The 20,686-nt window shown below is 42.4% G+C and overlaps 1 protein-coding gene across 3 annotated transcripts in view; it reads left to right on the top strand.

The window, feature by feature from the left end:
- Positions 1 to 20,686, top strand: part of znf423 (zinc finger protein 423) — a 209,821-nt gene that overhangs the window by 67,178 nt on the left and 121,957 nt on the right. For all 3 annotated transcript variants that reach the window (XM_049483701.1, XM_049483700.1, XM_049483702.1), the window contains exon 4: positions 6,418 to 6,618. In XM_049483701.1, coding sequence (XP_049339658.1) covers positions 6,418 to 6,618 — 201 coding nt within the window. The remainder of the gene's footprint in view (positions 1 to 6,417; positions 6,619 to 20,686) is intronic.

The following is a 20,686-nucleotide window of genomic DNA, read 5'->3' as shown; positions in this document are numbered from 1 at the left end:
ATGTTTTAGCACAGTAATCCAGTCAAACCGAAACTGCATAATCTGTCTGATTATCCTATAATACTGATACAATTTCTTTATTATTATCCATGTCTAATACAATTCCAGCATTCTTGTGCTATTATCTGCAATATTTCCAGCTTTCTGTGGTTAATATTTGTATTAATTCCTCACTAAAAGCGTGAAATGTGTAGAGGCATACGATAAAAATTCAACTGTGATGTTAATTAGGCCAAAGCATTTCATAGCTGGGTTTATTTGCAGTAATCCTATGCAGGTAAATGGGCATATTTTTGTGTGTGCACTCATTTGTGTGTGTTGGCGAGAGAAAGTGTGTGTGCGTGTGTGTGTGTGTGTGTGTTTGTATGAGGGCTCCTGGCGCTGGGATGGGCTGTGACTCAGAGATAATGGCCCACTGAAGAGAGAGGGCCAGGGGCTCCATCTGGCTGAGGGAAGCGTGAGGTGGGCTGTGGGGGGGGGAGACCCCACGGGACCCCCAAACTCTCATTAACACACTGCTCCCACTCTGAACGGGGGGCAACACTCACACACCACCATAAATTACTGATTAAAACACACACACTCTTACACAGACACACACATTTAGGTGTGGAGGTATGGCAGTGTGTGTGGGTGTTGGGTGTGTGTGTGTGTGTGTGTGATGGTTGTTGTCTGTGGTCCCCTGTTTGATGACTCTTTATGTCTACATTCATGTCAAGGTTATTGAGCTTACATGCTGATGCAGGTGACTTCCCCACACCAGCACTGATAAATGATGGGCTCAATCAAGGGCATGACAGCAGTGCACACTGAAACCTGCCCACTAAGGAGCCTGGGTCCAGTCTGGTTCACACCTACGCTCTCACACAGTGGTCAGTCTAAAGCCTCGCGTGTGAAGTGTGTGTGCGTGTGTGACTGTCCTCCACAGCCAGTGTCCCACAAGGACAGAACGATGAGTCAAGGAGAGCCATACCAGACAAAAACAACTCTAACTCCTGTTATATTGTAACATACAGCATCCTTTAAAACATGTTCACTTCTGAAACCCATAGTTATGGCCTCCTAAAACTAGCCATCAAGCTATTGTTTTATGTTAGTTATTGTTTATTGTTTCATAGATGATTGAGATTTTGCAGTAAACTAATAGAGTACAATGGAACTGCCAGGGCTAGGGAGCAGAATCAATCATAAGACACCCCTGAGAATGGAGTATTAAGGGTCTTACCCAGACATGGGTGCAAACCCATAATTATGTAATAATAAAATTCAGTACTCTAACAAAAAGTAATAAAATAATAAATAATAAAAATTTGGTCATATTATAAGCTTACAGAATCCTGAATTTTGTTGGCCTAACAATCATTGAAGCTTTCTAATTTTCTGTAATGTAATAAATACAGATAATTTAGCACAGTAATCCAGTATCACATACATCAAACCAGAACATCTGTCTGGTGAGCTGATAATACTGGTGGTTTATCATTTTTAAATTCTTTACATTTGTTTTATTCTGCAAACACCAATTTTTGCAGTGATAACAAAATAATAAATCTATTAGCATCCCAAACCATTCATCTCTTTCGAAAACACCACATTTACAAGATAAGTGCACATCAGTGCCACAACAAACTATGTATATTTGTGATTTATTAGCGGAAAAAACTTTAGTAATTTTTTAATGAGCCCTGACTTTCCTAGTTGGGGAAAACTGATAACTGTTTATACTGCTTATGTGCTAGTTACTTAGCAGCAACAAAACACTGCAGTCTTATGTTTATCATTTATGTAAAAGTAAAAAAAAAAAAGAAAACATGACTCTCCAGGTACTTCTTATTGGATAATAATGTTGCTCACCTAATGCTCATACTTTGCTCTTAGTTTATTTATTATGTTTGCAATAATTTTTTAAACAAAATTCACATTGCATGTAAAAGCTGCAAACCTCCATGGTGGAGTTATAATAAATGCAGAATAAATTAAATTGTACAACTTCAGCCTTAGTGTCAGAGCTTTGTAACAGTCTGCCCAAATTTAGCAGTAATGCTAGCAGTGTAGCTGTGTGTGTGTGTGTGTGTGTGTGTGTGTGAGAGCGATGTGGGCTCTCAGAACATATCAGCAGACATAAAGCAGCCTTGTTCATCTGAATGGCTCTTTAGAAATCATTAGTCTCCTCGGACGGCGCTCTCCTCACGCGGCCCTCGTTTCATTTGGCTCTCCTGCTCCTTTGCCGACTTACGTTTGAAAAGCTTCGTTTCGGAACGGCCCTGCTGAGCCTCGTTAGCTGTGACCTCAGTGTCCGCTTCCTCACAACCTGGACCTTTAAGTTGAGTGTGTTTTGGGAAGAATGTGGGTCTTCAGGTCAGCGTTACATTGCTTTTGATAAAGCAGCAGAAATCTGGAGCTGAACATTTACGGAAACGTCCAGATAAGGAATAGCGAATACGTGTTTAGTTTGATCCAGCATTTGATCTTTCACATACACACATGTATAATTTCACCAGTGTCCCTTCTCCCTCCTACAGAATGGCATATGTGTGTGTGTGTGTGTGTGTGTTTATATCAAGGCCATGGTAGAAGCTAGCAAGAGTAGAGTACAGCTGGGATGCTCAACACATGTGTATATCAATCTAGTGCAGACAGAGAGAGAGAGAGAGAGAGAGAGAGAAAGAGTGTGCCTGTATGAGAGAGAGGACTGTAATGGCAGAGGCCCTGCAGTCTAAATGGAGTGTGTTGTGGAGACCCCCCCTAGAGACGACCTCCCCCTCCGGAGAGGAGGAATGCTTACTGGAGAGGATGGGGGGGATGATGGCAGGCAGGAAAATGGAGGTGAAACGGGGAGAGAAAGAGAGAGAGAGAGAGAGACGAAGAGACGAAAGTAGAAAGAGAAGAGAGTGGGCGAGCAAGTGTAGCACTTAATGAATGTGTGTGTGTGTGTGTGTGTGGTTTGAAGCGATGTGTACGATGCGTCAGGAGCTTTTATATTCCGCCTTCCGTCCTACAGCGCGGAGCGACGCACGCCAGCCTTGTATCGTACGGGGGAAAAAAGATGGAGGGAGGAGAGGAAGAGAGGAGGAGAGGTAGAGAGGGCCGGAGCGAGGTCCCGTCTGGCTCCTCCCTTGTTGCCATGGAAGCAGGTTGTGCTGGCATGTGCCTTGGTTGGCAGTGCCCATACCTCTGGCATCAGGGTACCTGGGGGAACGATAGTGTGTCTGTGTGTGTGTGTGTGTGTGTGTGTGTGTGTGTGTGTGTGTGTGTGTGTGTGTGTGTGTGTGTGTAGGGTATGTGTGTGTGAGAGAGTGATTGAAAGAGGCAAGGGAGGGAGTGAAAGTGTGTTACTGCCACTATCCATTTTCACTGAGATTAGAACCTCTCATGGATGAAATAGTGCAGTTAATGCACCTTTGTGTGTGTGCGTATGTGTGTGTGTGTGTGTGTGTGTATGAGTGTGTGTTATCTATGTGTGTGTGTGTATGTAACAGCAGCTCACAACTACTATCAGTGTAGTGTCAGTTAGGGGCCTTTCTCCTCCCTGTCCAGACGGCACTCTCACCACTGGACAGATGGCCATCCCGCACACACTCGCATATACACACACACACACCACCCTCCAAAACCTCCCAAATGCTCCCACCTTCACCCCCACCTCTCTCCAGGACAGGGTGGAGAGAGAAACTAGAACACCTCAGCACTTCCTCACTGAAAAACACCTCTCCAGACTCCGCCCAACCCAACCCCACTAACTCCCCACCCACTCCACCGTAACCTTAACCAACCACCCGCCTCCCAGCCACCCGCAGCCCGAACTGGGCTGGAACCCAAAGCGAGTCCCAGGCTGTCCTCTGGCCTGCAGCCCTGAGCTCTAGGCTCCATTAGCCATTAGCGCTGCTAGCGTAGCCGAGCCCGGCCAAATTAGAGCTGCTGATCAGAGTGTGGCGAGCGGAGGAATGGCCACCTCCTGCTTCTCTCTGATTGCACAAGGCCAGGATGATTAGACAGGATGTTAAGCCCAGGGGAGCCGTTCAGCTGCCCCCACCCTCTCTCCATCCCTCCCTGCCACCATCCATCCCTCCCCTCCTCTCTCCCTCTGCTTCTCTTTCTCCTCTGCCCTCACATTCCCTTCTTTCCTCGCTCTGTTTCTTGCTCCTTCTTTCTGGCGTCTTTATTTCCTCCTCTGTGCCAACATCTTTAGACCTTTCATTATCGTCATTCCCTCCTCTTTTTCTCACCTCTGTGGACTTCAAATCTTAAGACTTCTCTTCTCCATCTCAGTTTCTTTATTCCCATTCTCTTCCTATCTATCAATCTCCCTTCTTTCACTTATTGACTTCTGTAGAAGCTTTGTGTCATCATCTATAGACCTTTATAGAACTTTCTCGATTAGGCTCATCTTCATGTTTTACTTGCATTCTCTTAGTCATATCAGTCCTTCTTTCTTTTTTGTGATTCTATATCTATACATGTTTTAAATCACAGGATTAGATGTGCCACTTTTATACCTTTGACAACATTATCGGCCTCAGCATAAAGCTCAGTAGGACGCCACAAGGTTTACTTAAGTAGTGTTTACTTATCTTTCTATTACTCTTTCCTTTCTTCCTCTCATCTGTTTCTTTGTGTTATGTCATCTCTACGTCATCGTCTTTAGACCTTACGTTCACTTATGGCAGTTTAGCTGCATTGTTAACAGCCAGCTTTGGCAGGATTAGGGCCACTATATGAACAGACACAGCAAATGGGCTCTGTAAGTTTGGAACAGGTTAGTCATAATGTTAACAGCCAGCCTAGTAAAGGTTAGAGCCGTGATGCTAACAGTACACAGCAGGTGGGCTCAGCAAGAATGGAGCAGGTTAGCCGTCATGCTAATAGCCGGCCTTTAGAGAGTTAAAGGGCAATGCTGACAGATACAGCAGCCAGGATTGTTCAGGGCAGGTTATTCACAATGCTAACAGCTGGCCTAAGCAAAGTTGAAGCAGATTTACAGGAGAATGGAGGTTTTGGTATATTTATTCTGGAGACACTGCAGAAAAAGTGCTCCTTAAAACCCACACTTTGTTGCACACTCATAACTATGTAATTAACATTAACAGTTTCATAGGCCCCAAAATAGAGCCTAGTGTGATTTAATAAGATACTATACTGAATGATTACATAATAATTTGTATAGTTTATAAAGTTCTACCACGGTTTGTCTACTAACTCCCTATCCCTCTTTACTTCCTTACTTTCATTGACTCCTTTACACATAATCTTTAGACCTTTTATTCCCCTTCCATTATTTGGGTCCATCTTCCCTTTTTCACATCTTTCCCTCACTCTATCAGTCCCTTCTCTTAATTTCTTTCTTTTCTTTTCTGCATTCCTCTTCTCTTCCTTCTTTTGTCTTTCCTTTTTTTCTCTCTCTCTATCTCTCTCTCTCTCTTTCTCTCTCTCTCTCCTCTCTCTCTTTTTGGCAGGTCTGTTCAGTCTTCGTGCACTTCAGGTGTTCAGACCTTTCTTTCACCTTTCACTGCTTAGGCCCACCTTTTCCTTTCCTTTTTTTCCCCTCCATCTTATCAGTCCTTTTCTCTTTCTCCATCTCTGAATCCTTCTTTTCTTCCTCCTTTTTGTCTTTCTCCTCCCTAACCCCCTCCCTTTTCTCTCTTTGCGGTCTCCTGTGCAGTCCTTTCAGAGCGCAGCGTTTAATGTGATAATAAGGTGTGAAAATGGAGCCACAATGGCGGAAGGAGGATTGCGCTGGCGGATTTCAGCACCGCGAGCGAATGTGTGGTCCGCGGACCTGGCTGGAGCCTCTGAGCTCCGTCGCTTCCGACTCTGCCCACCATGCTCTGGACCAGAGGCTCACACGGGCTCTGCGCACACTGTGTAGACCACAGTCCACCTGCTACCCCTTGTGTTTGCTTGCTTTGAGCAGAGATGCTTACAGTGACCTGACTGTGTTAATCAAATATTCTGTTCTTTCTCTGTATTTTTATGCTACTTATATTCACACTCGTATCTGATATTACCTACCAGGGCTTCCAGGACCACCAATCTACCAGTGCTGAGAGTATTGGGAGGGATAGCATGCACTTTCTCTGAGACATGGGAACTCTGTTGTCATTTTAGGGCTCAATACGCTTAGAGGAGAACACTAACATACACTGTTACATTATGGTATAGCCAACAGATTCATATCTTGGATTGCAATGCAATGCAATCATCCAGTCTCTCCCCCTCAGAGACATCAGGGCCAGATATGCTGTCTCTCTGTCCTGGATCGAATATCTATTAAGAATAGGACCAACCCCTAGACTTCCTCCAGCCACCCCATAGTATTATATGTATCATATGTGTGCACTGTCAGGTTATGCATACCTAAAAATAAATATGCTAATTAAGTTCTGTCTGTTTTGTGCTTGTTTGTATGTGTATGAGCAGATGCAGCCGTGCCAGAGCGTGACTCTGAAGGAAAGGACAAGGCCGGCGGTGAAGACGGTGAGCACAGTGTGACCAGTCATGATGAGCGAGCGGGCGAAGAGGATTTGGATGACGAGTCCATCTTCACCTGCGACAACTGCCAACAGGACTTCGAATGCCTGGCTGACCTGACGGAACACCGCACAAACCACTGCCCAGCAGGTACGCTGCAGTCTGTGTATATGTGTTTTCCTTTACGTCTTTTGTGCCTTCTTGTTTTTCTGTTTCAAATTCCCAAACATTTGTAGGTCAGTGAAATGTTGAGATCTTTATTGTCACTATATTTATACACTTCTGGAATGTTCATGAATGTCTGACCTCTCATAACTTAATTACAGATACCACAATTAACATCAGTTTCATATGCCCCGAAATAGAACCCTGAGGTACTCTACAAGATATGCTAAACCATATGGTTAGCTATTAGGTCACAATAGTTTCTGCATTAAGATTAATGACTAAATAATAAAACAGAGTGTAAAGGATTCCTAAACAATGTTCCTTTGTTTACCAGCTTTACAGTGGAACTTAAACTTGCAGACACAGGTATTTAACCCACAACTCACAAGTGCTCGCTGTCCTTAAAGCAAATAACAGATTATAATCCCTCAGTTTATATTTAATTGTTGTGTAATTGCAGTTGCGCATTTACATTTATAATTAATTTAAATAATTAGTTGCATAACATTTATTATATATTTATTTAAAATGCTTAAAAAATGTTAAAAAATAATTGAAGTAACTGGAGACTTCTGATTGTTTTAACCAAATACATCACAAATTGTGACCCTGATATCTTTCACTACTGGAGCTATCGTGTTGCTCTAGGCCATTTGAGTCAGTGAACTCAGCTCTTGTGTGAATATATGTGTGTGTGTGTGGGGGGGGGGGGGGGTGTCTATATGTGTGTGTGTGTGTGTGTGTGTGTGTGTGTACTCGACCCTATGTCTCAGACTGGCTGCTACTGCCTGCTCTCCCAGTCTGACTCTTATCTCTCCCCACCATTTGTGTCAACATGTCAGCCTCGAGTTCGCAGTGGCTTCTTCACCGGAGCTCAGTGCATGCATACGAGTGTGTACGCGTGTGTATGTGTGGCGGGGGCTTGCTCCGGGCTGCTCTGGAGTCAGTGGTGTCCCACAGGAGAGTGGTGTTTTAAAGCTAACACGCTGTACACGCACACAATGCCCGTTATTACAATCGCGGTAATTAATGAAACGCTGAAAGCGGCCCTGCAGGGGCATCTGCTTCCTCGCAGATTAATCAAGGGCCTCTCCTTAACGAGCAGAAACGGCGCGTGGTGGGGGAGAGAGAGCAAGAGAAAGAAAGAGAGCGAGAGCAGTTTGATGGCCCTACAGTAGCCTATTTGTATGTGTAAGGGCATGCGAGTGAGTTTTAAGGGAAAAAAAGAGAGGAAAAGCATATTTTTCCTTTCCTTTGTGTAAAATATTCAATCAGACCTTGATTGAAGAGGCATTTAGAAGCGGATGTGGCGTGAAAGCGGACGTGGGGCGCGACAGCGGCAGGCCTCGCAGTGATGTGCGCGAGCGGTGGGAACATGTTTCTGGGGGGACACAATACGACGTGACACACAGGCCTTTCTCTTTCCTCTTCCCCTCTCTGTTTGGCTGTGTGGCGGCGGTGTAATGAAATCAGGGCCCAGGATATGAGATGCGCTCGCTGCTCCCCAGCCATCAGACGGCTACGTGTTGCTTGGCAGAGGGGAGGAGGGAAAAAAAAAGAAAGAGAGAAATGAAATGAATTGATAAAACACAGCGTCCCGGGGGACTGAGTGCTGGAGATTGCGGAATAATCCAGGGCTGCGGCTGGGGGATCGCATCTCTGCCTGCACCATCCTCCTTCCCAAACACACATATACACACACACACACTCCCTCTATCAGTCTCTCACTCTCACATACACACACACACACACACACACACAAAAGATTCAGCCTTTATTATTATTATTGAAAGGAATAGTAAATTAAAAAACACTCACTGGCGAATCCTTTTAAGTTCTCTGCATACCACTGGGAGACACTCTAGTGGGTGGGGAAAAGAGGCGCATGCTGAACTGTGACTGTATCAGATAGGGCACAAATGCGCACCATTTTTGTGTGTGTGTGTGCGCGCGCGCATGCCAGGTTACGTAGTGGCGAATGCTCGGCTCCCCTGGCACACTGCAGCGCCTGGCCAATAACACTATACCAACAGAAGGCTTATAAACTCCACTCTATCAATTTAGTGTTATTATTGGGAGCACATGGCACTCGGTGTGGTAATATGGTCCAAAGAAAAACCCGGCCTTGTCGCAAAATGAGATAAAATTCTATTCCACTAACAATATTACACACACTATAGGATTAAACCTCAGATCCCATAATGTGGGCGCATGTGTTCGTACTTGTGTGTGTGTGTTTGCCGTCCTCTAGTTTTTTTTTAGGATTAGGTTTTGGTAATCAGTGCCAGGCTGGCCTTAAAGGGACCCTAAGCAAAACATGACCTCCACACTTCTACACTTCTATGTGTCCAAATGTTTGTGAACACCCATCATAATAAAAGCATTCAGCTACTGTAAGCCTCACCCCATTGCCGACAAATGAGCCTGCTGACACCTAGAGCTTGTTTAGCCCCTGTAAAGAAGTATCCTTGCCTATAGTATAAAGTTGGGGGTGAGGTAATGTGGTGATCATTAAACCTTTTGAGCTCACTAACCTTAGCTCTAGTTGCTGAATGTGATCAAATCCTCACAGCAATGCTCAAAAGCAGCCTAGTAAAACGTCTGTACAGTAGAGACAATCACTCCCATTTCCAAAAGCAGGATAAACTCATTTTAATACTTTAAATTAGCAAGTTAGCAAGTGTATAAAAGCAATACATTTGTGGATATGATGTATATCACTTTATAAAAGAAGGAAAAACTTAAATTTCAGTGGAAGTCAGTGTAAAAAGACTCCAGGTGCCCGTTAGCCTTTTTGTCCATTTAGACCTTAGTTAGCATTCTATTCTGTAGTTAGCATTATTACCTTGTTTGTGTATCTCAGAGGACCCTGCACATTTATACTCTGCATTAAATACAGATACGGCTGGGACTTTCTCTCCATGCTCTGCATTATTCTTTTTTTGCAGAGTTTTTATGTATTTTTCTGTATTTGTGCAAATTCTCTTAACTGACCAGGATAGCCAATAGAGGTGTGTATTGGCAAGAACTGGGCAATTCAATACATATTGTGATACAGGCATTATGATTCAGTATGTTGCAAAATTTTGTAATGCTGTAAGCAAGACAATATAAAATCAAATTTTATGAAAATATGTCATATTAATAAAAGAAAAAAAAGTTTTCTAAGCAATTAGAAGATTAGGATCTGAATACAATACAATACAATGTTCTTATGCTCAGGGTTGATGCAGGACACAAAATTAACCGCTGTTCATTTTTAAATGTGCTGCTCAACATTCATACATCCTTAGTGTTTACCCTGCTCCCAACACACCTGATCCAGCTAATCAGCTCATTAACAAACCACTAAAGTGTCCTGGGCAGGGGGTCCTCCAGGATTGAGGTCTGGGTTGGGAACCATTAGTGTATAGTACAAACTGGATTTGCTGGGAACTCCAACTCCAGTTCATTCACTGCTTCTTTTACTCTCTTACCAGGTTTTCCTCTTTTCTCTTCTCCTCCTATATCACTGCTGTCACTTTGCTACCTTAGTACATGACAGTGTTTTTCTAACCGTTTGCCCCCGCTTCACTCTGAGCTTTAACCTTTCACTTAGTGCTCAGTTACTGCACCCCCTCCCCCCATTGATATATGTGGGATGTGTGTGTGTGTGTGTATGTGTGTGCGGCATGGAAAAGGATAGTGTTGCTTGATTGGTATCTGTTTGTGTGTTTTTCTTTTGGCATGTGCCATCTTTTTTTGTGTGTGTGTATAGTATATTTAGCTCTTTCCAGGTCTTCTGTTCTCATATTTATCTCCACTCTCTCCGCTGTGTATTGTGTATACGCATGTATATATTTATGCACGGGTCTGGAGGGTTTTTTGACTGTAGGTTTGTGTGAGAGATACTTGTGTGGGTGGGTGTGATCCTGTGTGGTTGGGTGTGATACTGTGCGTATGTATGTGTATGTGTGTGCGGGCCGAGTCTGGGGGGAGTCTCTACAGGAGGAGGAATCTGGAGCACTGGCTCCCTGAGGAGCGCTTGGAAAAAAAAACCCTCAGATCAAATGGAGAACATTCACTGCTCCGCTCCGCTCCAGTGCCCTGCGACCGGCCAAGGTTGGGCTATGGCTGTTAACAGCCCACTCTCTCTCTTTCCCTCCCTCTGGCTCTCTCTATCTCTCTCCCTTTTTCCTGTTCCCCTGTGGCCATGTGCAGCTGAACCCCCCCGCCCATCGCCAAACACCCCCGGCCCCCTCCCTGGCTACTGGTCAGGGCTCCAGCTCAGGCCCTGCTGACCCTCTGGGTGTGGAGCAGAGGAGGCCCAAGGTTAAATCTTCAGAGCTGAACCTGCAGGCCTGACATACAGCCCCTACACCCGGTCCTGTAGTGCAGGGTTTTATACTTTTTCCATAATGACCCATATAACAATAGTAATAATATTAATAAGAATAAAAACAAAGCAACTGTTAGTATTAGTACTATTATAACAGTTTATTTATTATAATAAAATAATATTGCCTTATTACGTCTTGTTGTATTATTAGGCTGCTTTCCAAGATAGCAGAAGTGACCCAAATTGGCCTTTCACTAAGAAACAGGGACTGTCAGAAGGAATCAGTCATACCAAATTACTATTACTTAAGCAAACCAATCATACAGCAACTTTCATTAAACCACACCTCTAATGATTAATATAGTTTACAATCATAGTCTTAATGTATAGGAGTAACAAAAGCTTTACCAAGTCATGATGTAATACTGAAAATTTAAGCAATCAGGACATTTTCTGATTCAAAATTCAAAATTATTTATATATATATATATATATATATATATATATATATATATATATATATATATATATATATATATATATATATATATAATTTTTAATAGCTTTTTGATAACAGCTTACTATATATATATATATATATATATATATATATATATATATATATATTTTTTTTTTTTTTTATGCTTAAGTACACTTAGAAAGACATTTTTATATTTAATGCATGTAAAACTATTAATAAACACTTCACTCTAGTTGTCACTCACCTTTACATTCGTACCCTTATCTGATGTTAAAATGAATCTGATTTGATTTTGATTGATATCCTCGTAATTGATAAGGTGAGTGGTGGTTTAATAGGATATAATAAGCATTTTTAGATCAGCTCACATGCTAACTGCCTCTCAGCTGTCTCTTAGCATTACTGCCCTCAGCTATCTGATCTAATGCTTTAAAATAACACTTACGGATTGGCCTTTTTGCCTTTGACTGACTTCTAGCATTGTATAAGTGTATACACCATTATGAGTCTTAAACAACATTGGGGGCAGACACTCTGTAGATAAATTGCTTTTCGCAAGCTTGCTTTTGGGTTCTGTGCTGTATAATTCATTATCACGTTTATATAAAATATGATTTTAAGCTATTTAAAAACAACAGTATTTCAAAAGATAATTGTGTCTTGGAGAGAAAGAGGAGTTTACACTGCTATAATATGTGGCTCATATGCGTTTTTAGACCACCTCCTGTAGTGAGTGATACGATTTCTATCAATTGGTTTTAACCCTCTATGGCATAGTGGCAATGGCAAACCTCATTTTTGGTTATCACACCATACTTTAACTTATTCTTGTCTTTATTTTTTATTTTTAATATAGTGGTACAGTGGTACATATCTTTGTCCAATAGAATGAGCATGAACATGTGCAAAAATATGTAAAGAGGTATATTTGGCTGTTTATATTCTTACTGTATTCTTCTAAAAAATCTTTTTGGCAACGTTATGCAGGTAGACCACCATTGTTTTGGGTGCTTTGGGGGCAGAGTGAGATGTGGCACAGTTTTTTCTCTCTCTCTCTCTCTCTTACACACATACACACAGAAGTGACCACTGGAGTCCTGCAAAGCAGCTGAGCTCCAATCCGAACACGCCCCCTTTTGAACATTGTGCTCAAATACACTCTTTACATTAATCTGCCCATGTTCTTTAGAAAGGTGCATGTGCATACATGCGTGCACATGTGTAGGTATGTATGTATGTGTGTGTATGTATGCAGGCACGTGTGTGTTTGTGTGTGTGTGTGTATGACTTAGTGTATGCACTTGTCTCCATGTGAAATAAAGGTCACAACTGGTGAGGGACTGAGGGAGTGAGAAAGAGAGCGAGATGGAGCGCAGAGGAAGGCGATGGGAGAGAGACGGAGAGTGGCTGTTAGAGAGAGAGGCAGTCATGTGGGTAAACGAGAGAGCTGTCAGTCATCTGGGGGGGCGGGCTCTCCTCCTGTCAGATACAAATAGGAGGCGAGTGCTAATTAACCCGCCTTCACAAGACTGAAGGGAACAGCGAAATCTCTAGAGAGAGGAAGAGAGAGAAAGAGTGAGAGAGAGAGAGAGAGAAAGAAAGAAGGGGGGGGCTCAGTCAGCAGGAATAGCTCTCCTGCACTCACTCACTCTCTCACCTCACACACAGAGTGAGAGAAAGAGAGAGAGAAAGAGAAAGAAAGAGAGGAAAAAAGGTACTTTGCTGTGTTGAGACGTCACTCAGTGCAGCGCATCACATCGTACACACATTTCACACATATTTGTTGAGCAAATTTGCATACGATTAAGCCGAAACCAACAATATTTGTTGTTCTTGTTGTTTTTGTTGTTTCCTGTTTATGGATGATGTCTTTTTTTATAGTTTGTCATCGATTTAATGTGCATGCACACTTCTTTGTACACTTCTTTGTGTGTGTGTGTGTGTGTGTGTGTTATACAGATGTCTTGTTTGTTAGTCCTAATGGTAGTAAGCCCCGGTTGTTCTCTCACCAGGACGTACACTACATGGACAAAAGTATTGGGACACCTGCTTATTCATTGTTTCCTCTGAATCAATGATATTTTACAAAAGTTTACCTTTTTTAAAGGGTAACTGTGTCTACTATTCAAGGAATACTTTCTACTAGATTGCTGGCCATTGCTGTGAGGATTTGGGGGTCTTTATACCCCTCATTGCCTCACGGTATGGTTTCAGTAGGTTAGAAAGTCCTAATCTATTCACATTAAACTTCTCTTCAGGGACTAGACAAGTTTGTGTGTGTGTGATTGATCTGTGTCCATTTCAGTGGGTGGTTCAACCTATAGTAGCTGAATGCATTTATTAGAATAGGTGTCCACAAACTTTTGGACATATGGTGTCTTTGGCCTAAAAAGATGCCCCTCCCTCCTCTCTTCGTCTGTAAATGTGGGCTATTTCGTGTATGTTTGGGTGGACTGGTCCACTGTATTATTTAGCCTCTTAGGGGGTCCCTGCAAACACACACACATACATATAGACACACATACAGACACACAAAAAAAATCCACTCCATCCACACTCACTTCTCAACCCCATTCGGCCACACCGATATCTGTCCTTCTAACAACCTACCCCCCCAGCCCTCCACCCCCTGAAGAGTTCCCGCCTGTCGTCAGGGTGGCAGCTGAATCCAGAGAGGCCAAGACTCTTATTAAAGCCACAGATCACTTTCCCCTCCGCCATCCATCCACACACACACACACGAACACAGAAAGAGAAAGAGAGAGAGAGTAAGCGAGCAGCTCTGCAACCTGATCCAGCATCATAGTAGACAAAAAGCTCAGAGCCCTTATTTGGACGGGACGTATTGTTTTAGTTCAGATATTAGAGCCTCCAGTTGTTCTTAGTAAACTACTTTGCGTGTGTGTGTGTGTGTGTGTGTGTGTGTGTCGGATGCTATCAGCATTATCTTGTGTTTGTTTTTAGAAGTGTGTGTATTCATTAGCTGCTGTTTGTTTTACTCGTGCGGTATTTGTGTAAACGCAACATTCTGCATGTGAATATTTGCAGCTCTGTGTTTATTATATTATGTGTCTGTGTTTGCAGTAGACAAGAGGGGTGTGTGTGTGTGTGTGTTTAGAAATTAGACTAAATCTGTGTCTGCTGTTTGTGTGACTTTTTTCTTTCTCTCTTTCTGTCTCTTGCTGTCTCTATTCTTCCCATTTCCTTTTCTTTCCTGTTTGTTCTCTCTTCTTTCCTTACTCTCATCTGTTTTCTCTCAACCTATTTCTTCTTTATTATCTTTTCTTTTGCTCGTTTCTCTCTGTTTTGCCCTTCATTTTCTCCTCCTTCTTTTATTTTTCTCTGCTTTTGACCTTTACTCTGTTCTAAACCTTTCCTAATTTTCTCTCTTACTGTCTCTGACTTTCTTGTCTTCCCTTTTTGTAGTTTTGTTCTATTTTTCTCTTTTATTTCTCTCTAAATTTTTCCTTCATTTTCCTCTGTCCTTATTATATCTTTTCTCTCTCATTCTTTTCTTTTTTATTTTTCTTATTTGTTTTCTTTGTATATTTATTTTATTTTCCTCTTGTCTCCATCAGCCGTTCTGTATCTCACTCTCACTCTGAATATTTCCTTTTTTTCTCCTCTCCTTCTTGCTAAATCTCACATTCTCTGTCACATTTCTCTTTCTTGTTTGCCTTCTCATTCTTTTTTTAATTTCTCGCTTTCTTCCCTTTTGTACTTCTCTGATTTCCTCTAATTTCTGTCTTTTCTTATCTTACGCACACTATTTTTTATTTATTATTTTTTTTACTCTTTCTTTCTCATTTGTTTCTCATTTTATTCATTTTCACTTTCTCTCTGCCGCTCTCTCACTCTTCTTTATGTTTCTCCCACTTCTTCTCTCTCTTTCACTTTAGTTTTTCTATCTCTCTCTTTCTCTCTTACTCTACCTCCCTCCCTCCCTCTCTCTCTATTTCGTCTCTCAGTCTAACGCTCCCTCCCTCTCTGTCTCTCTGTGTCTCTCGCTCGGAGCCGGAGGGTGGCCTGAAGATTCCTCCACTAAGCCCTTGGCACAGATACAAATGCAGTCACAGCTGGTTGTAAACTCAGGTTTTCCAGGGAGAGCAAGAGAGAGAGAGATTGAGGAGAGGGGAGGGGGCACAGCATGGAGGGAGAGAGAGAGAGTAAGGGAGAGAGAGAGAGGGAGAAGGAGAGAGAGAGAGAGGGAGGGGGTTAGACGGAGGAGGGTTGTTTCGAAGCACACTGGAAGTCATTTTTCATCACAGGGTTCATTTTTCACAATGAAGTTCTCTCTCTCTCTCCCTCTCTCTCTTACTCTGTTGTGGTCTGACTCTTTCTTTTCCTCCTTCCTTTTTTTTCGTCATCTTCTCCTTCTCCCGCCTTTTTTCTTCTCTCCATGGTGCTGACAACTTCTCTTTTCCTCACTTTTACGTCTTTCTCCTCTCTTTCTTTTTTACCTTCCATCCATGCTTTCTCGTTATCTCTTTTCCTTTTCTCTTTCTCTGTCACACTCTCTTTCATCCCTTCCATCTCTCCATCATCTCTTCTATCTCTTTCTTCCAGCCCTACTTTTCTGTGTCTCCTTTCTCTCTCCCTCTCTCCCTCGCTCTCTCTCTCAGCTGTTATGAAATATGGATGGCACCAGTTTGGGGAGTGCTGCTACGCTCGCTGGCAGAGAGCGTGGCTCTCTCTCTGCAGAGACCCGGCTTGTGCATGCACCTAAACACTTCACTGAGCAATCTGTCAACATGTCAGCAACACATGTTTGGTAAAAAAAAAAAAAAAGGAAGAGAGAGAGGAGAGAGAGAGAGAGAGAGAGAGAGAGAGAGAGAAGGAAAAAAGAAAGCCCTTCCAGAGGGAGTAATGGTTCCCACCAGGACTCCGAAAATGCTTTGAATTCAGCAGATTTCTATTGCGGGGGGACTCCCCTGGGGTGCCTTTTTTACAATGCCTTGCATTTCAGAAATTTGAGCCAAAGACCCCTGGGGGCGTCCTTTCATAATGCCTGAAAATGTAGGGTTATATTGTGTGCAGTTCCCCATGGGGGCTTTATTAATACCTGAATTCTGAGGCACTGCAAATTACACAGGGACTCGGCGGGGGCCCACGCTCGCACCAGGAAGGGAGAAAAACTCTGCAGGGACGTTTTCTCTTTCTCTCTCTTCTCTTCCTCTCTTTCCTCCCCTCCTCTCTGCTCTCTGCTCTCCTCCTTCCCTCTCTCTCACTGTTGCTCTTTCTCTCTGTCTGTCTACCTCTCTCTTTCACTCTCTCTGTCTCCCTCTCTCTCTTTTTTGTGCTTCATGCAAGAGTGGAATAGAAGAATTTGCCAAAGGACACAAAAAAGTGTGTGTGTGTGTGTGTGTGTGTGTACAAGTGTGCGTGTGTGTGTGTGTGTGTTGGCGGCAGACTCCTTGTATTCAGCTTGCCTGCTCAGAGGGAAAAATCAGCCGATTAAAAATGTAACTCCCCTCTCCCTCCCTGCCTCCTTCCCTCTCTCTCTCTCTCTCTCTCTCTCTCTCTCCCTCTCTTTCTCTCTCGTTCTCTCTCCCTCTTTCTCTCTCGCTCGTGCGCTGCTGTGTTGAGCTTGCAGTCGGAAGAAGGGAGAGTAAATATTTGGGCTGTCTGTGTGTGCCCAGGAAAAAGCTGAAATCTGTTGGAATATCCACACACACTTTTTTTTCGCCTGGTCTTAGGAAAGGAGGGGGGGGGGGTCTAGCGTATCCCCCTTTTCTCTCTTTCTCTCTGTCTCTCTCTCTCTATCTCTCTTTCTTTCTTACTCTCTCACACTCTCTAACACACACACACATACATGAATGTACTCGCACACACGAGTCACAGTCATTTGTATTCATTGGCTAGAAGACTGCAGTGTGTACTTATGAATAAATGTCCAGATAATAAAAGTACACAATTACAAATCTATTTTTCTATGTATACCTCTACCTATGTGCATAATTCATGTGCTGCATATTTGCACAAGCTTGCGCCATACGTCTTCATATTATAGCTTGTGGATTATTTTTTTGCGCCCAGGCTCTGCATACAGATACATATTAACATATACATACAGTACCAGTCAAAGTTTGAACACACCTTTTAGTTATGTATTAGTTTAATTTATTTTCTACATTGTAGATTAATATTAAATACATCAAAACAATTAAAGGACACTTATTGAATATGGAAAAAAAGTGTTTGTTCTCCACAATCCCCTGACCTAAACGTGATCAACTGAGATGATGATGATTTGGGATGACCTGGAGCTTTAAAGTGTAAGACAAAAGCAGCAACTATTGTTCAGCACCTCCAGCAACTCCCTCAAGATGCTGAGAAAACTATTTCAGGTGACTAAATGTGGCTAATTAGAAGAATATGAAGTATAAAACATATTCTGCTTTAACATTATTGTGTTAATCAGGGGATTAACACAATAATTTCACATGTTCCTGTAATATCTTTAAATGTCTTCAATATTAAATGTTCAGTGTAAAAATGAATGCCATAAAAAAATAAAACTCATTAAACAACACTTCACTTCACTTTTTTCAAATGGCTGTGGGCACAGCTGTTTTAAGGTGTTTTTATTGCTGACACAGATGTGCAAATGCACACACACTCACACAGAGCTTGCAGATAAACCAGTGGAACCTGTTGGTACTGTATGCCAGGTGTGGAATAGTGGAGTATAAACTGTATTTTCATCCAGTGCACAGTTCACTCTTCTAGAATATTTCCAAAGTTCAAATGTTACACACACTTTAAACTTTTATGTTTTTGAAAGCCTAACTGAAATTGTCCAATCAGATTTTTTCCTCTAAGAATCAGTGCAGAAAATGCAGGTAAAAGATGAATCTCCCACTGGTTAGGCCTTCAGATGCTGGACAGAAAACTAAATACTTCAGATTCATTAATACTGGTGCTTCTCTTAACTGTACTGTAATTATTGTGATGTTAATCTCTTTATAACCCCTATATTATCATATCACCCACCCATAAACCAGACTCTTACTACAAACAAGGCAGTATAAACAGTTTAACTGATTGCATCACAACCTCAGCATACTACTTTAAGTGTTCTTGGCTTTTTATGTGAATGTGATTCAGAATTAAGGACCTGGTGTGCCCAGTAAGAACCTCAAAAAAAATAGTAACCAAAGTAGTGACACATGTAGTTAGGCTACTGCATTAGTGTGTGAGTGTGTGTATGAGAATGTGACCTCAGGCGGCGGGTGTGACCTGGGTGACCCCGGGCACTGGAGAATAGAGCTGTCACCAGTCCCTTCACAGGGAGCCAAAGTAATGAGGAACAGCCTCAGATTCCTCCACCCCTACAGCGACTGCCCCAAACCTCTCCCACATCTCCCTCTCTCTCTCTTCCACTCTTTCTCTCCCTCTCTCCTCTCTCTCTCTCTCTCTCTCTCTCTCTCTTCCACTCTTTCTCAGTCTCTCGTTCTCTATCTATCTCCTCCTCTCCATTTTGAAATTCCCCAATCACGTTTCTTTATTGGGAAATCAGGAGTTCCAGTTGAGCTCTGTTATTAGGATCAGAATCTGTCACTTCGGTTCACAGTTCTGTAAGCTAATGTTATGTGTCATTACTAAGTATTGTGTTTCACATTCCGTGGAATATGACTGGATGTTACTCATGGATGTTCTGTGTTTAATGGGGTTATATTGGTTGTACATTCTAGAGCACTACAGTTTAAAAATCCACAGAAACCTAAATATTTAGTGTGCCAACTGTCCTACATTTCCCATCGTTAAAACTGTTCTAGAATCTTGACCATCATTTAAAATATTCTAGAATGTTTCTTGCTCTTCAGAATTTTTAAACTCTTACCTTTCATTGTTCTAGAATGTTCCCTATCATTCTAAACATTCTATAATGTATCATTCCATTCAGCACGTTCTAGAATGTTGTTCAGGCTGTTCTAGAACATTACCTGCTATTTGAGCTGCTGTCATTTCATCATTATTTTTTTCTGGAATGTGCTCTAGAATCTTTCTTATCTTTCATAGTGTTCTAAAATATTTTCTGCAATTTAAACAATCCTAGATTGTTTCTCAGAATTTTAACTAGATTGTTTCACACCTGAATGTTTCCATCCAGTTAAGCTCTTTTTGAATGCTTCCTATTGTTCAGAATGTTCTAGAGCTAGTTCCACCATTCAAACTGTTCTAGAATGCTTCTCGCTGTTAAGGCAGATTCTTATCATTCTATTTGCCTACAATGTTTCCCTCTTGCCTAAATGTTCTAAAATATTAATGCTATTTGAACTATTCTAGAATGTTTCCAGCCTTTCGAAAATCTCTAGGCTCTTACCTACCATTCTACAGTTCTAGAACGTTTCTAGCTATTGTAGTGTAATTTTAAATGTCAGTTCTTTTTTGGGAAGCTCAGAAATGTATTACAATTATTAGAATATTGGTATTATTGGTATTAATGTAATGAATAAATATATAATGCTGTATATTCTGATCACAAATTGAAGGAAATACAATACAATTTCACATTCTATCTCTCTACCTCTCTTTTTCTCTGTCTTGCACCCCTCCTCTATGCGTGTCTCGGTATGGCGCGTCATCCCTCACTGGCTCCCTGTGGCAGGCTGAGTGTCCAGTGGTGAGAAGTGGACTCTTCAGATCCATCAATACATACTCTCCAGCTCCATCTGCTTTTGTCCTTTCTGGACATCAGCTCCTGAGAGTGACCAGGCGGCACCGTGTGTTTAAAAACACTCCAGTCAACCCTATAGCAGCACATGCATGCCGTACGCGCTCACGCGTACTCGCACATGCACACACACTCAAACCCGTACCCTCCCTTACTCTTTCACTTTGTCCCACTCGAGGGGCCCAAATCTCGCGAACACACACACTCACACACACACTGCAGCAGAGGCAAAGGGCAGTGTGCCAGGGGGAGAGCTGTTATAATAGTTTTAACCCTGCGCTCAGGTGTGGCTCGCCTTTGTCAAGTGAAATGTCAGGGAAAAGCTCTGCCCCTGGGACGCACGCACCGAGAAAAGCGGGCAAGGCTGTCTGCCTCCACACTCTTTTCAAAGAGCCCAGCCATGCCCCCTTTACACACACACACACACACACACACATACTCCAGAGTCCATTAACCATGGCTAGCACACACACACACACACACACAGACCTACACACATCAACATAATCGCACTTGCACTCATGCACAGAGACGCACTTTTACACGCAAACAGGCACATACACTCACTCACTTA

This window comes from Astyanax mexicanus, chromosome 9, assembly GCF_023375975.1.
Source record: "Astyanax mexicanus isolate ESR-SI-001 chromosome 9, AstMex3_surface, whole genome shotgun sequence".
Lineage (NCBI taxonomy): Eukaryota > Metazoa > Chordata > Actinopteri > Characiformes > Acestrorhamphidae > Astyanax > Astyanax mexicanus.
This window is presented reverse-complemented; position numbering and strand designations above follow the sequence as displayed.